The 17847-nt window shown below is 38.0% G+C and overlaps 1 protein-coding gene across 1 annotated transcript; it reads left to right on the plus strand.

Annotated features, from left to right (window-relative positions):
• The first annotated feature begins 6009 nt into the window (after positions 1 to 6009).
• On the plus strand, positions 6010 to 6469 carry LOC128861524 (uncharacterized). The gene is made up of 2 exons (XM_054099717.1): positions 6010 to 6106; positions 6173 to 6469. The coding sequence occupies exons 1-2, from the start codon at positions 6062 to 6064 to the stop codon at positions 6377 to 6379; spliced, it is 252 nt and encodes an 83-aa protein (XP_053955692.1). The 5' UTR covers positions 6010 to 6061; the 3' UTR covers positions 6380 to 6469.
• Positions 6470 to 17847: the final 11378 nt, after the last annotated feature.

Raw genomic sequence — 17847 nt, forward strand, 5'->3', positions numbered from 1 at the left:
GAGCGGCTTCTTCCATATAAAAAATGCGGAGTAGGCGTTAAATGGCGAAAATGCAAAAGGCAATGCAAAAAAACTTCTCAAAATCCAGTGTGATTTTGACCTACTTGAAACTTCTACTTTATCTTTATAATTTTTATGAGACATGAAATTGCATACTTGAGATAAAAATGCTGAATAAAATGTATGAAATGTTGATGAAAATTTGCCAAATTCTTTGTTTTATATGGTTTTTGCTGTAGAAAGAAGTATATTTTCATAAAAAATAATTTAAATTCACAAGTAAATAATGAAAGAACCATTCATCCACGCAGCTCGTGCGCATTAATGTTGGCGTACCCGCCTATGCGGACTTAACGATTAGAAATCCGAAGACCGTGGGTACAGTCCTCACAGCGGATATAAATTATTAAAGCTATGTAAATATTTATTTACTAGAGGGATGGCCATGACAAAACTTTGAGTTCATTCTTGCCTTACTTAAAAATTTATTATTTCAAGGCAGTAGCGAACCACTTCACTTATTGAAGTAAAGTAGCTTGAACTAAAATTGTCGAAGTTTTAAATATGTCACACGTGTATGAACATACCATAGGTATGTATGTATGTATGTACTAAATTTTTTATTGCGCACAATTTCCTAAATAATCATTGAAACTAAAGACCAATCACCCCTGTCGGCCTGTCTGTGTATGTATGAATGAATACCGAAAGAACGCCAGCAAATTCAAAACTAAATTACAATATTAGAAGCGGTGTAAGTTTTAATTGTTTGGCATTTCATTCATAACTACGGCACCGACACTGATAGGCAAAATGTAATGGAATAATGGAAGGTTTCATGTGAAGCGCTCGCCTAAGCACAGTGCGGCAGACGACCCGATAACGCCACAACCACGAAAAGTAAATATAGACACGAAGGTATTTAATATTTTTTACGATCTCAACGACGTAGTAGATTTATCTATGGCAGCGCTTGATTTTGAAGCGCGAGCGGCGAGAGCGAGGCCTATCATCTGTCAGTTGTTTATAACTACGTAAATAGTAGAGGCATTGTAATTCAATCGTAAACAGCGCCCTCATTCATTACTGATTACTGATTGCATTGTGTTAGCAAGTGTCTGCTGATTGTGGGTATTGTAAGTGCGGCGGAGTACAGTGCAAACAAATAAAAAATTAGGAAAACATAATATAGTTATTTAATGGAGGAGTCGAAAATGCGCACTTGCGGCTGTATCAAAAGTTGCAGTCGTCATAAAAATGAAATCCCGGCTGGGAAATTCATTAGGTCAGAGCTTTTACGGTTATAGAGATTTTATGTAGAATCATGACTAGTGCGCACTGCTCCTTTTTTCCGTGTGAAATACTGGGCTGCGAGACATTGTAATGCAGCGGAAAACTAGGAAGCAAACGGGAGCCCGAGTTCTTGGGAGAACTCAATTGAAATATGTTTCTATATACAGAAGTTGAGTACCCTTTGCGAAAGTTTGGAAGTACTACTCAATTCGATAGATCATATCGTGAAAGTTCTGCTTCCCTTTCTCGATAAAACGAGTTGACATACTGTAAAATTTTGTCTGGTAAAGAAGACTGTATCTAATTGGCAATATGGTTCCTCACGGTGGGCTTGAACTTGAGATAGCTTTGACAAATATGTAATACAAAATGGCCAACGGGGGCTCGTTACCGGCTACTCATTTCTGAAATCAGTTAAGTTTGAAATTCTACGCGCATCTAAGCTCAAAATATCTGAATTTTTGTGAAAAAAAAACCCGAAAACGTCGAATTTTTCGTACGAATCGAAATTAAAAATAATGCATAAAGGGTTTTCCAATAAGAGGGGTTATTTTGATATGAAAAATGCTATATTTTAATATAAATGATCGGACGTTTATTTCATTATAAAGAGGAAGGTATGCTGTTAATAGTGGAAAATAACATCAGGTAAATGACCACCACGCTTACAGGACAATATCCGTTTCACGAAATTTTCCATAACCGAATTGCAAAGTGGCTGCCCTATGTCCTCGCTAGCCTCACGAATTCCATCTTTGAGGTCTTGAATCGACACTGGGCTATTAGCGTAGACCTTCTCTTTCACGTGGCCCCAAAGAAAAAAGTCACAAGGTGTTTAATCACGAGATGTCGGTGGCCAATTGTGATCCCCTCTGCGAGAGATAACACGGTCCGGAAACTTTTCCCGTAAAAGGTCAATGGTTTCGTTGCTTGTGTGGCACGTAGCGCCGTCTTGTTGAAAATAAACGTTGTCCAGATCAAGACCATCTAATTTCGGCCTTAAAAAATCGTTAATCACCTCTCGATAGCTTTTTATATATTTAAATAACACCTGTTATTGGAAAACCCTTTATTTACAGTATTTTAAAAGGATAATAAAAGTGTATGCTTGTCATTACTTCTTTTACAATTTTTGCAATTTTATTAAAATTTATAATTTTTATTTTATTAAAATTTATCTGTAATTCCATTCCTTTTGTGGTACACGAACAAAACAGAAACCCATTTTTCTAGCAACTTTACAGATGCAGGGCTGTAATTGCGGCACGACGTTACGATCGTATTCTGCGAGAAGGCCGATGTACCCGTCGGCTTGAGGCTGCGGCTGCAACACTCTAAAGGCGGACGTCACTATTGCCCTAACTGGGCCTGAAACAGAAATTTTGTTCACGAGCTCAGATTTTTCCAGCAGGCATGTGCTGGGTTTTCTGCGCCTTAACGTAGTTAAATTTAGTCCCGCACCATTATCATGAAAGCTTATTTGACAGATACACAATCGTAGTTTGTTTATTTGGTAATTACTGCAGGTGAATTTGAGTACATAAATAGTCACATATACATACATATATACGCACATGCATGTACATATGTAGAGAATATATACATACATACAAGAAAGTATGTCTATAGAAGAGTCACAAAGCTAAGCGTAAATATAAAATTAAGAAGATAGACCATATAAAAACCCCTTCCACGTACTCTCTGCACACTGCGTCTATTGTGGAAGACAAATTGATTTCGTATGAGCCATTTTTGGCGATTTCGATTTGCCATCCTAATCGATGTCAATTGTCGCATAAAGTGTCACGCAATAGGCGCTTGGCTGGCGTAAGATATCACTCAAGCGGATGCCAATGGAAATGAGGTGAGTGGGTGGAGGTATCGGTGACGATGTCAACTCTCACCGAACAATGATCGATGATTCATTTGCAAATTGATAAGCACCAGTGTCACTGTAACGTAAAATAATTTAGAAGACTTCAGCATTGTTTATAGATAAGGACCGGAAATGTACCATCTTGAGGTTTGGATGGGGTCAAATTTAGCTCAGAAGTAATGCTGTAAAGTGTAGCGCAATAAAGCTGTACCTTCGTAATCCTATAGTAGGTACAGTATGAATGGGAATACGGATCTTGATACGATTTTGAACTGTTTTTGTCAGCAGAATGGTACCTGAAAGTATCACAAGGAAGGGAGTTATCAATTTCTATTTCTATTCCAAGGTATGTCAACGAAAGAAGTAGGAGGATGGCACTTAACTTAAATTTTATACTTGTTGCTGCATGCTGATTACTTACTTTAACAGACACCCAACCACTAAAGGTGCAGCGACAGCTTGAGTCTCGATCCATTGAGCTTAATTTGTTTACTAAATAAAGAGTAACCAGCCAAATTTTACTACGCTACCCAAATCTCATCAGGCTTATCACACGAGTAGTTGACTTGGTGCGTGCTGACGAAATATTCAAGTCTTCAGTGCCACTAGATAGTAAACTAGATGATTAGTTTTAATTAGCTTCCCAGGCAGATGCCTCCCAACTGGAAGTTTGCGCCCAAGATCTCAACCTCAGGTAAATCATTTTTATAGCCTCAACAGTTAACAAATAAACCCTAAGACGAAAAGTAAATAACTGACTCAAACCTTACTATCTGATCTCCCTACTTCTTCTCTCAACAACTGGTATCCTACTTCCCGAAACTTTCCTAAATAAACGAAGTCTCCTACAATCTGGAAATCATAACTATAAACGAGCACGTGGTGCAGTTGTTACGGCCGATGATGTCAATACCATCAGCATACGCCAGCAATTGTACGCTCTTACACATATATAAAACTCTGCCTGAGCGATTAAGTCCTGCAGCTCGTATGATCTGCTCCAGCATCAGGTTGAAGAAGTCACTCGACAGGGAGTCACCCAGCGTGAAACCTCGTTTGGTATCAAACGGCTTGGCGGCGCTGCTGGTATAGAACAACGTCATCTTGCAAAGTCGTATTAGTTTTGCGGGGATACCAAATTCACACATCGCGGCATACATATATGTATTATATGTATGCAGGCAACTCCTTTCCATGCTGTCGAATGCGGTTTTAAAATCGACAAGAGCGCTAGAACTATGTATGCCATATTTAGAAGACTAATCCCGCGGTACCTCAGGCAGATTACAGGTTCAACCTTCTCATGAATTGGGCAGAGCAGACTTAAATTCCAATCGGCAGGCATTCTTTCGTCCGACCATATTTTGCATAGAAGCTGATGCATGCACCTTACCAGCTCCTCGTCGCCGTGTTTGAATAGCTCAGTGGGCAGTCCGTCAGCTCTCGCGGCTGTTGTTCTTTAGTCTCGTTATCGCCATTCTCGCCTCGTCATGGTCGCTTAGCGGAACGACAGTCCTGCTATCAGCGATAGATGTATCGGGATCTTCTCATTCTCTGTGACATGCACATTTGCCACTATTTAAGAGTTTCCTCCATAATTTAAGTATGCTCTGGATGCCAGTTTCCAGAGCGCCGTCTTTGATCTTACAGAAAAAAAAATGAAATTCTTAGAGGAAGGAAAATAGACAGTTTGAAATGGCACTAGAGAGTTCACACCATCAGTCGCCCCCGGCAGGCAATGGCAAACCTTCGAGTGTACGACTATTTCTGCCATGAAAAGGCTCCTCATAAAAAATATCAGCCGTTCGGAATCGGTTTAAAACTGTAGGTCCCTCCATTTGTGGAACAACATCAAGACACACGCCACAAATAGCTCGTGAGCTCGGCCAAAAACCTAATAGAAGTGTATGCGCCAATTTATTTTTATTTATTTATTTATTTTATAAATAAGCACATCTAAACCTCAACGAATTAATTGTGCAACTTGGCATAAAGTGACTTCGGATGAATGCAAAAACTTGTCAATGCGCTAGGCGATCGTTTAGCTCAATTATATTGGATGCACAGGGGTCTTGTGGCTACTAATGTTAGTGGAATCGTACCTTTTTAACGCTTTTTAACATAAAACCGAAGGAGTATAAGATTTAACCTTTTATTTTTGGAAGTATTTTCAGCTTTGTTGCACTTTTGTATTCAATAATGTTTTGTTGTTAATTTATGAAAACCAATTTCAATATTTTCATTTAAAAAAAAATATACTAATTCGAACATAATTTTGCTATTAGGAAGCTTATTTGTGATACACTGTATGTGCATATATGTATGTAATAATTTTTAACATTTTTAAAGTCGATGCAGTTCATTGTAAGCAAAAGCATTCCCACGAAATTTTCCACTTTCACCAAGTGATCACTAAAAAAGGTGACATTTCACTTTATTTTTATAGTTCGAGGAAGACAGATGAGTTATTGTGTATTGATCATAAATTAAACAAATTCCAGCAACAATTTGACTGAGATAAAATCGTTGACATTTGCGCATCACCAAAAACCAGTTCGTGTTTGCAACACAGGCAAGTTGCACGTCAACAAATAAAGCAATTAACCAACTATTTTCTATTCAATTACATTAATTACGCGTCGATAACACCTTACGATAGCATTGAAGTCATTAAGTAATAATTTAATAAATACTGAAACTTATTTATTTGTATGTCAAATGGGACATGCAGCACCATTCGAACACCGAAATTTAGGATAGCAATCTGGTAGTTTTCTCATGCACACACACACACATGCATACATGGATATGTGCACGCGTGTGGTATAAAAAGAGCGCAGCGGGTAGGAGACCAAACAGTTCATAAAATCAATTCTTTACTGGCGATTGAATATGAAACACAACTTGGTTGTATTCTGCGTGATCCTGGTGCTGATAGTGAGTATACGGAAATAAAAATTATAAAAGAAAAAATATTTTGTTTCTTTCGATTCCTATTTTCAGGCTGCCAACTGCGCAAATGCTCAGGGAGGAGGTGGTGGAGCAGGCGGTGGGGCGCGGGGGGGTGTTGGTGCAGGGATGAGCATGGGTGCTAGCGTAGGCGGTGGTGCAGGTGGCGGAGGTGCTGGCGGTGAAACTGGAGCTGGATTCAGCGTCGGTGCTGGAGCCGGTGCAAACGGTCAAGCCGGCGGCGGTGCGGGTAAGCGCTGAGTGAAAGCTACACCTGCCAAGGCTGATTCGTTTTCTGATAACTACGAATGTAGATGAGCGCACCACTAATAAATATATACTTTGAGCAAAATTCAGTATCTCATTTGAAGCTAGTTTTCCTTTGGTTCTGTTTTAGCATCATTTTTTTTTTTTTATTTTTTTTTTTTTGATTTCAGAAAAATTCGCCAAATCAACAACTACGTTTGGAAATCATTTTAAAAAGTAGGACACAACGCCAGTTAAACTTACAGAGTTTGATGTAGATTTACAACTGTTTGAATCCTTACTGTGGGGATAAGTTAAGTAAAAAATATTAGGGGCATGTATGTGGGAAAGATGGTGAAAAGTTTGGTGCACTGGATTTGGTAGTGGTGCCAGTTGGACACACCAAGTGAAGCCAAGTCCTTCTCCACCTGATCTTTCCAAAGCGAAAGAGGCCTTCTTCCTCTGCTACCACCCGCTGGTACCGCATCGAATACTTTCACAGCGGAGCGTTTGTACCCATTTAGACAGCATGACATCGAACCGCTGGATCTTTATTCGCTACACTATTTCTATGTCGTCGTAAGGCTCATACAGCTCATTGTTCGATCGCCTACGATACTGGCCGTCGCCAAGTGCAAAGATCCAAAAATCTTCCACAGAATCTTTCTCTCAAACACTCCAAGGGCCGCGTCATCGCATAGTGTCATCATCCAAGCTTCTGCACCATACATTAGGACGGGCATGATGAGAGCTCGAGTGTTATCATACTTTTGTTCGTTGAGAGAGGACTTTACTAGTCAATTGCCTATCTAGTCCAAAGTAGCAAAGTAGATATTCCCCGTTGGATTTCAAGGCTGGTATTGCTAGTTAATAGATAAAGAAAGTCTCTTACAACCTCAAAATCGTAATTGTCAACCGTGACGTGGATAACAGAGGTCTACAAAATTCACGGTTTTTTTAAATTTACAAATACGCAGTCAATGTCAAGAACGCGTTAATAAAATTTTCTCAAAATTTGGTACATTGAAAAATATTAATCAGTAGTTGATCTATTCGCTCTGAATCCTGAGTGAAACTCGCCCAGAATATTCTCTTCCGCCGGATTAATAATCTCGACGAACAAGCCAGTGAATACTTTATAGGCCGAATTTAAAGGGAGATGCCTCTGAAACTGTTGCAATCGCACTTGTCTTCTTTTTATGTATTGGAAAGATTAGGCAAGATTGCCAGTCTACCCGATAGTATACCCATATTAATGAAGTAATGTCACTCCACATTTTAGGAGGTGCAATCACTATAAAACATCTTTCAAGAACCTCACGTAGCCGATCAATAATATTAAAAAAAAAATTATCTTAAAACAAAACAAAAATTCCTAAACAAAGTCACACTCGTTACTCGTACAACAAAATGTGTATAAATTTGTACGTTAATGAAAAAAAGAAAAATTATTAAAAATTAGGGTGTCAGCAGGCAGGGTCAACCGAGGGGCTTTGACTGCGTGACTACCGCTCAGGTGATACCGGATGCGCGTGGCATCGGCGGCGCCGCTACAAAGCTCAACTCGCAACGTGTGCATTTTGTCATAAATTGCACTAAAATATAAATCCAAGAATTTACGAGCTTCTCCACTTCAATAAAATGTAAACAAAATGTTAATAGAGCGCACGAGCATTCCTCAATTGAATCGACTCAATTTCATTGTTTGCATTGAGCTACGGCGACTGATAACTTTCTTCGTTCCTTCGTTACCTCAACGCCCAAACTATGCAAGTAGTCATGTATGTGTGTAGTCTGTAGTTCTACACAAACAAAAGAAAACAAAAGCAAAGAATGACAAAAAGACGGTGATTCCACCAAAACCAAAAATCAACGGCTACGGCACATTGCGAAAGATAAGCTCGCGAGCGCAGAGGCGTTTATGGGGCTGTACGAAGTCGAAATGGTATTGATCACGTGCAGGTGGGACAAGCACCAACGTCGTCGCGTCAATCCAAACTCCAATTAATGTCGCCTTAAGCAATAGGCGTGATTTGTTATTGTTGTTTCACATACGTACAAAAATAGTTCGCAAGCGATAAGCGCGACTGAAAGCTAGTGAAAAACGCCAGTGTCGTGTGAGTGAGTGTGTGTGTGGGCAGGTGGGTAATATCACTGCAGCCATTCTTGTCGAAATATTTATTTATTTATAGCGCTCATGTGATATTAATTGATTTACGGACAATTGTAAAATGGGGAATTTCGCGTAAAAAAATTAGCACTGAGCTGTCGGGCCGCACGTCCTGGCGTCTGATGATACAATCAATGCGCCGTACTATGGTTTTTCAGATAATTTCAGTAATAAAATAATCTTTCCAAATTTGATTTCTACATACATACATATGTACGTATGTGAACATATGTATGTTTGTAAATCAAAAAGTGAATTACTTAGCTTGGAATACTGTCATGCAATGCAATCAATTCTATGCGGAATGCAGTCAATATTCGCTTTGTGGGTGGCTGATGAATTCGGGGCCGTCTTGCGACTCGAGCAACGGATTGGATTGTACAAGTTGGCGCAAAAATAATCACCCTATCGGAACATTTATAATTTTTGCAAATGACGTCGTACGTCAGTCATGTTTGACACTGGAGCGCGTAAAGGTCAAAATAAAAACTTCCATCATTTTTTTCCAAATCATGTTTTTTTTTGGTTTTATTTAGTAAAAAGTTATTAAAACACAAAATTAGACGCTTAATTTTGCGTCACCTGGTATACTATATTAAAAACATATGGGTAACCGACCGAAAGAATTGCAAAAACTGCAATTATTAACCGAAGTTGTAAAATTTATTATATTGGATTTATTGGAAAATATCTCCAATATTTTAGTTTTATGTAAATAAGATAATTTTTCTTAAAAATATTTTTTCCTAAAATTCACCTCAGGTGATAGAGGAGTTTAAACTTAAAGGATTGCATAAAAATATTATATTTGAAAATTTTACTAACGGAATACCATGGAATACAATCAAAACGCAACGCTCCAAAACGCAACTATCAAATAAACTCAACCGTTTTATGGAGACAGTGCATTATTCTAAAAAACAACCTTTTGGTTGCACCTCCTTGGAACTGCTAAAATTTCTGCTCATTTAAGGGGGAACACCACTGTGAACGCGTGAAAATTAAGCGATTTTCATGAATTTGTTTTTTATAAGTAGGGATGATTATTTGAGAATCGGACAAATTATAATTTATTTAGCATTTACTCAACTATACTGACACAAATTTTAGTTAAAAATATTAAAAATTACAATTGTTATTAATATTAATGCAATGACGTCATAAAAAACTGATGCACCCTGGTGGCCACGATTCAGCGGCGAAAAATCATCTGAAAGCAAAAAGCCAAAAAAATTCTTAATCTATACATCAATGGCTATTGTCGTACGTGGCGGGTTTCTTTTATTTTTTTTTTTTTTGTTTTTGAGAAAATGGTACAGGTTTTGAAAAATCAGTTTGTGTTTTTCCCCTTTTTTTGTTTTCGAAAGGCTTGAAGAAATATTAATTTTTGGAGTTTTTAAAAACGGCTATATACGACTGTAGCCAATACATGTACAAAAATTAAAAAACAAAAAAATTAAAATCGGTTCATAAGTCTTCGAGAAATCAAGGCCACCGTGTTCAGAAAAGCCGTTTTGAGAAAAACGCGTTTAAATATTCATTCGCCGTTATAACTCGCCGTTGGTATCACAATGGACCTGCTGAAGGTCTAAGTGTGTCTTGCGACAACCACCCTACCTACCTACCTACCTATAACTCACTACCTGCACTTATTGTATTGGGTATAACTTCGTCAATTTTGAAGATTTTAACTCAACATTTTTTTTACATATTTTTTAATATATCTACTTTAAGAAAATGCAAAAATAAAAAAAAAGATGTTTTTTTAACAATCACAGTGGTGTTCCCCCTTAAGTACTACTCTGTGCCTTAATGTCTAATTTACTACATATTCGCATTCAGATAGTTGGAATTCATTTCTCAAAATCAAAAAAGTGATGCACGCACAAGGCGAATTGAGTCCCATAGGTGGCGCCTTGTCAATACAGTTACTTTATTTTTCACAACTTTAACAAGTCTGACGTCAGCTCCCTTTCCAATACAAAACAAACTACCAAACCAAACAAAAGGAGGATAAATTACATGTTTGCGAAAATTTATGAATGGCTTCATAATATTGTGGTTTGTGAGATTAAAACTAAACAAACTAATGAAAATGGAGTGCCGTGCGTTAAATTGTGAAAGCATAAATTAATATAGAGCCTCCAAATGCAGCTTGTTTGGGTTTTCATGCGGAAGACGTCGTGACAAGAAAGTGCGTGTGCGTATAATTTCTTGTGTTTGGTTGTGTCCGTTGCTTTCGCCAACTCCTCCTCTTCCCAAACAAGTAGTTCCACTTCCTTTTGTTTGTCTATTTATGGGTTCTTACGACACGGCGTTCGGAAGGGGCAACAATGAACAAACCCAAAAAGCTCTATAACATGAACAATAAACGTTACAATTATTTGAATGTAGTTTACACTGATCTCAAGTAATTCTGAAATTGGGGAATCCCCAGACTAAAAAATAGGCATTTTATTCGTTATTGCATGTAAGGAGTAACGTATTTCAGCCACGGTTTTGATTTTGCAAAGAGTGTTTCGTCGTATGTTTTCTGGTGAAAAGGTCAGAGAAAAACGTACGCGCCAAGTTTGGAGAAGAGAACCCCAGGGGTAAAGTTCAAGAAGCAGCGAATCACGTTCTTATGCTGTTCAAACGCCACTGCATCCCACAAGCTTAAGCTTTTGGTAATTGGAAAGGCGAAGAATCGACGCTGCTTTAAAAACTTTGAGTGTCCCACCGACTATAAGACCTCGAAATCCGCCTGGATGACGTCGGCTATTTTCAAGCAATGGTTTCCTTTGTTCCACAGGTGAATATTCCTTTTAAGTTTTGTCCGATTTTTAGGGCTAACTGGTTTTTTTTAAGGTTACATCGTTTTTAAAGGAGAAATCCTTACCAATTAAAGCTCTGCTCCTAATCGACAAAGCTCCTTCTCACCCAAATGAACTGAACTTTTTTATTAAAAATTTCAGATTGAATTCACGTTACCGTCATGAATGGAACGAAGATATCGAGGAGGGCAATGCAGATGTCGATCATCATCAAGAGGACGAGTACGATGATGACAGCGTATCAGAGCAACTGGAGAAAATTAAGCCGACTGAAGCAGTTGAAATTTTCAACAAGGCGTTAATATGGGCTCGTCATGAAGACGTCGATCAAAATGATATGAGTGTGCTAAGACGATTAAGGGGGGGGTAACGTTTTTAAATTTTTTTTTTTGCATTTTTTTTATTTGATTTTTTAAATGAAGAACCTTTCAAGAATATTCTGTAAAAATTTTAGATGAATCGAAGCAAAACTTACAAAGATACAGCCATGTAAGTGTTGCTACCTACTCTGATTTTTTTTGTATTTAAAACTTTAAAGCGTTTTTCCCACAACTTACGTTTTCAAAGTCGGTGCCCCTCATAACTTTGAAACTACTGCACCGATCATTTTGTTTTTACGGTAACTAATTCACCGATTTTTTACGCGAAAATCATGTTTATGACTTTAACGTGTTCCCAAAAATCGAAAAATTTTTAATTTCAAAAAACCCTCGGCGTTACCCGGAGAAAACGATTATCTAACGAAATAACTTTGGTTTTTTTTGAGATGCGTCCGAATAATTTCTGCCATTGCCGTATTTTTAAATATTTTTGGATGAAAATTTCACAAAATATACTTCAAATGCTATAGTTTTATGTAGTAAAAGATTTGACGAATAAATTTTAACTGTGTCATCAAACAAAACTCATAAAAATGTGCCTTTTTTCCATGAATTAACGTTTCAAGTTTTAGAAAAACAGAAGATAAAAAAAGATGACGGATTTTCTTTAAATAAAACCATCGTATGACTTCATTTTCAAATAATATGTAACGAAAACAAGAACAAAATGTGAATTTAAATATGAAAAAATATATGTATTTACTTAGTCTTTTTGGGCATTTCTTGGTTTGAATTAGTTCACGTTATCGAGCGTGCGCTGTAGTTAATTAACAGAATGAACTACCCGTTCATTTACTACGCACATACACAGCCGATACACCCGTTTCAATGAAGATTCCACAAGTAGTTGTATAATTTGCTCTAACAAAGAAAAATTTATAAAAAACATTTAATAAGCTTACTCAGCAAAAATCGTCTGTATACATACATCTACATATACATGTGTACATATGTATGTATATAAATTGATTGACATAATACACCAGAATAATTTGTTTATAATTTGCTTCTACTATATTTTTCCAATTTGTTTACTATTTTGATTTTTTTACTCTCCACTGAGTTTTGCTCTGTTTATGTTGTATTTTTCTTTTGTTTAATTTCGCAGCTGTATTATTTGCAATTTAATAGTCAGTCGGATGTTCTGCGTTGGTGATTTGTTATATTGCGATGCATTTACATACATTCAAATTTGTTTACGACTTTCGCGATGTTCTTATGACATTATAATGTCTTTCCCTTTTTCCAATTTTTTCTTCGTTCGTTGTACACGCAGCGCTTGAATGCATGCTCCATATGAGCTTTGCTAATGCCTGCTTTTTATAGCCACTTGTGCATAAGGGTATTATAATTTTGTTTACATAACGGTTGTACATAGCGGCATAAATGAATCGAGATAGAAATCCATACACAAACTCTTATACCAAAATGCTGTGAAGGAGTGATGGGAAATGAGAGAAGCCGTTTTAGCCATATCGGTCTGGCCATCCGTCCGTCCGTGTGCGCGATACCTCGAAGAAAAATTAAATATTTCAAAAAATGAACGAATTGGTAAACAGTTTTCTCTTAGTCGAAGGGAGGTTCGTATTGAGAATGGACTATAATCACGCTCACAGCCCGTAGAACAGTAATTTTCACTCGCCATGTCTTTGTTACAAAGTGTCATTAAGTACTTTTGTTGTAGTCTGCAAAAAATTCCACATTTCTAAATTTACTAAGAATAAATAATAAGTAAAGAAATGAAAACCCTAAAGCAAGAAAATGATGCAGCAAAATTTTGAAAAAGGGGCGTTGCCACGCCTACTTTTGAGTAAATTCGTGTATCCCACTAGCGGCTTTCAGACTCGCCCAAACTTGATACATTCGTAGTTCCCCACCTCACTCTGATTCGACATAAATATAATTCAAATCAAATAAAACTACGCCCCCTTTTGTCATATGTTAAAACTAAATTTCCGTCCGTCCGTCTAATATTTGTATATTTTTTGTCTCTGATTTTCTTTGATTCCAAAAGTGAACAGCCAAAAATTTCATTGAAATGTGTGCGTGTATACAAAGTTGTTCCGGGACGAATTTAGAACCTCCTTACTTGCTTTTATTTTATTTTTTATTTTCTTTTAATTTTTTGCGGAAATTGCGAAATTCATTGTAATTGTTTGTTTACAATTCGGAATTTTCAGCAGTGTCTGAACCAAGCGTCCACGCCACTACCTCCCACCGCCTCTCACTCATTACTCGCCAAACACAATTGAATGAGTACGGCAAGCAAACGATTTAATTGAACAACAAAAACAAATTCGTGTCGGCAATTTCGCTGGCATTGAATGGCGCGCCGGCTGATCGCCGCATTGATAATGATAATCAGCATGATAATCGTATTTATTAGCAACGGCATTGCAGTTTCGATAATGTTATGTGAGCGTACAAATACATACACACACACACATACATATGCGGTATTTATGATTGCCATTTAATTTTTTCAAGTGTCATTGCTGATTTGCACAGGCGCCAGGTGGAAAAAGTAAAGGAGTATGGGCAAAGAAAAACTACTTTCCAGCAACAAATTGCTTAGAATAAAAATGCTCTTCTTCATTCAACCTCAACCTATGAATTAATGTTTTTGCTCTAGCGTAAAATAATGTAATTCTCACCATTTTAAAATGCAATAAATAACGAAATTCAATATTTTTCCATAATTTGTGCTTTGCTGTAAATCGTAAACCTTGGTTTTAATTATGAACAGCAACTTTATTTAAGTGGCTCCCTCGATTGGGCCTACTATAGCTCATCCTGTCCAATTTTGCAGCACGTTTCCGGGTGGCTCGGCCCCTATTTCAGCAAAGGCTGGCCCACTGCTTTCAGAGCTACAAGATTCATAAAAATTGGCCGCCAACTTTACTGTTCGCACCTGGCTCCCAATAACGTTTTGCCTTTTTCACTTCTTCTAGTAACTAAGACTGAAAAGACATGTGCCAGAATGGAGATTTGTCACGATTGAGGGGATAAAGACGGCATCGTTGGAGAGGCTTAAGGTAAGACTAAAATGAGCGTATCCGAACTGCTTCGAAGACTGGGTAAATGTGTACGGAGGATTACTTAGAAGCAGGCAAAATTAATATTGGTACATAAGTAAAAAGTTTTAATGCAGGTCTTAAAAGCTTACTTGTACGAATGTGCACCTTAAATTAAAATCTTCATCACCATCCAGCCGTTTGCGTTGAGTGTTGAACATAGGACTACTCCATAGATTTCCAATTGCTTCTATCTTGTGCTGTTTTTATGCAATTTGTCATTTTTTTTTTTTTCATGCTATCGTTTTATCTCGAGGATGGTCTTCTTATGGTTTTCTTCTTGTCTTTTTGTAGTATCCATTCTAGGATTCTCTTTGTTCTCTGTTATGCGAAAAGCGCGCTATGTAGCCAGCGCATCTCCATTTTGCTTTGTTAACTCTTTCGATTACATCGGTAACTTTTGCTTCTTTCCCCAGAGCTGCATTTGAAATTCTGTGTCTTCTGTTTACACCTAATATCGATCTTTCCATTGCTCTTTGAGCCACGCGCTTTCTGAACAGTACTCCTTGTGAGAGTAGAAGTCTCGTAGCCATAGGCTATATCGAGTAGAGCGCACTTATCATAAGCCTTTCTTTTAAGGCATACACGCAAATTGCTTTTAAAAATATTTGAGCTTCCCAACCGCCGCTCATTCTAGTCCAATTCTTCGTGATATTTCCCGAGTTTGGTTAACTTTGCCGATTGCGTTTTCATATCCGAGATATTTATATTTAAAAACCTGCTGCATTTCAACATCTGCATCACTTATAAGATGACCATTGGCTACTAAATTTGTCATAAATTGTGTTTTCTGCACGGTCTTGCTTACAAAAGCGCTGCCTGTAGCTGCTTCCAATTCTTAAAGCATTTCTGTCGCATCGCTAAATTTTTTCGGCTATCAACACAATATGATCAAAATTCAAGTGGCTCAGTCAAGTGACTTAGCTCGATATCGTATCGCCTTGTCAAATGTCCCTCTGTGCTTGGAATTTCCTGTAGCTCATAACTACCCATTTCGGATTGGCTGAACGTAATAGAATCTGTACTGCATTCTTGGAGTGTTTGTTTTATTACTCGGAGCTCTACAGTTTCGAAAGCTTTTCTAAAATCAATGAATGTTAAAACAATTGATTTGTTATACCCCAGGCTTCTCCCGAGAACTATGAATTTTAATTGCCTGAAGATGATCATTTCCACCATAATAAGAACGGAGTCCAGCTTGCTCCCGCAGTTGATAGAATTTTAGCTTATTTGTCAGTATTTTTGTTAAGATTTTGGAAAGAGCGACTCACAGGTCTGATAGCCTGCTGATCGTTTGATAGTTTCCCAGATTTCCAGTGTCTTTTTGATGAAAAATTATGGTGACGGCATTTTTCCAATTTAATAGAATATTTCCTTATTCCAATCACATATTAAACACTCTGGTTGTTGAAATGCAGTCTGCTAAAAGTTTCATATACCTACATATTGGCTCTTCTTATGACTGATGTCTTTCTGAGGGCCTGCTCGTCCCCTCCTGTCATATTCGTTCAAAACATTCTGTGACTATGTATCTATAATATCGTCAGTGGTGCAGCACGGCCTGGAATCAGTGTCATATGTACAGGGTTGTTAATATTGGACGGACCCAGCTGGCAACCCTGTATCTTTTGACAGAGACGTCAGATCGTTTAATGACATACCGCGTTGGAAGCGTCAGTCCAAGTAGATTCCCATGAAACAGTACATGCCACGCAAGCGCTCCCAAATTGTTGAAATTTACATTCAACAAAAGAAGTCAATTGTGAAAACTCAACGTGCGTATAAAAAATTAAATAATGTGAAAAGTGCGCCTTCTAAGAACACCATCAAACGATTGTACGAAAGGTTTTCGACTGGTGATGCCAACCAAGGCGATCGGATGAGAATATTGCTCCTGTACGGGCCAGTGTTGAGACGTCGCCAAGGACATTCCAAAATCGCCGTTCTCAGCAGTTAAGCATTGCTCCGACCACTTTACAACGAATAATCCGCATTGATTTGCATTTATTTCCGTATAAGATTCAATTGACGTAAAGATTGTTGCCTGCGGACAAGCCTCGTCGATTGGAATGGGCCCAAAGAGTCATCGAAATGGCTGAAGATCCGTCGAATATGGGCAACCCGTTATCTTCCAATTTATGACTATAAGACTACGTCCACATGTTTTCATAGACTATGTTTTGTGAACTTGGTGGATTTTCTTTAAGAGCTGCTATTATATAAGTATATCTGCATCTTCATCTTCGTTGGACTGGAAACCGCGGAGAATCGCCGATACAAATGCATCGATATGAATCTGCATCGCTTTTCATTGACTGTAACGCTGCTAACGTATGAAGTTTTCAAGAAGGATGGGCCAACAATACTGCACGTAAAAACCGACTTCAAATAGTAACTTGTTCTTCGACTAGTCGCGGATTTCCCTCTCATTGTTTAAGCAAATCGTCATTACTTTGCAGCTGCTCCAAAACCCATGCAGAGGGCGATATCAAGATGGGTGACAATTTCCCAACAAAAAAATATTGCATGTTGTATTTATGAAAGGTCAGCGAACGCTTTAGCCAGTCTGCAGCAAATTAACGCAACTTTTTTTATGTTGATATGAATGTATTGTATGTTGCTTTCTAATGTGAACCAGCACCAATGTCCAGAGTACCAGTGTATCAGCCTCGTATTAAAAATTAATGTCATGACGAGTCCTTTGCTTTATTCCAGCCACAGAGGCAGATGGGGAAGCAAAGACAAACAATCATGCGGGCACATTTAATTCGGTTACATCAAAACCTTTGTAGTCGCTTTAGCTATCCATCAAAGGGCAGAGTGCTGGGCCTCCAGGCTCTTAATGTAACAACCACAACTCAAATCAATTTTCTCACGCCATACGGTAGCATCACGTGCTACGAGCTATAAAGGGTATTAGCGGCAGGAGCTGAGGGTAACTCGTAAGACAAAGCCTCAGACAAACCCCTGCATTGTACCACATAAACGAACTCAAACGACTGATTTGATTTGATTATGCGGCGGTTTGCATAGCCGACACTCTGTT

Source organism: Anastrepha ludens, chromosome 4 (genome assembly GCF_028408465.1).
Source record: "Anastrepha ludens isolate Willacy chromosome 4, idAnaLude1.1, whole genome shotgun sequence".
Taxonomy (NCBI): domain Eukaryota; kingdom Metazoa; phylum Arthropoda; class Insecta; order Diptera; family Tephritidae; genus Anastrepha; species Anastrepha ludens.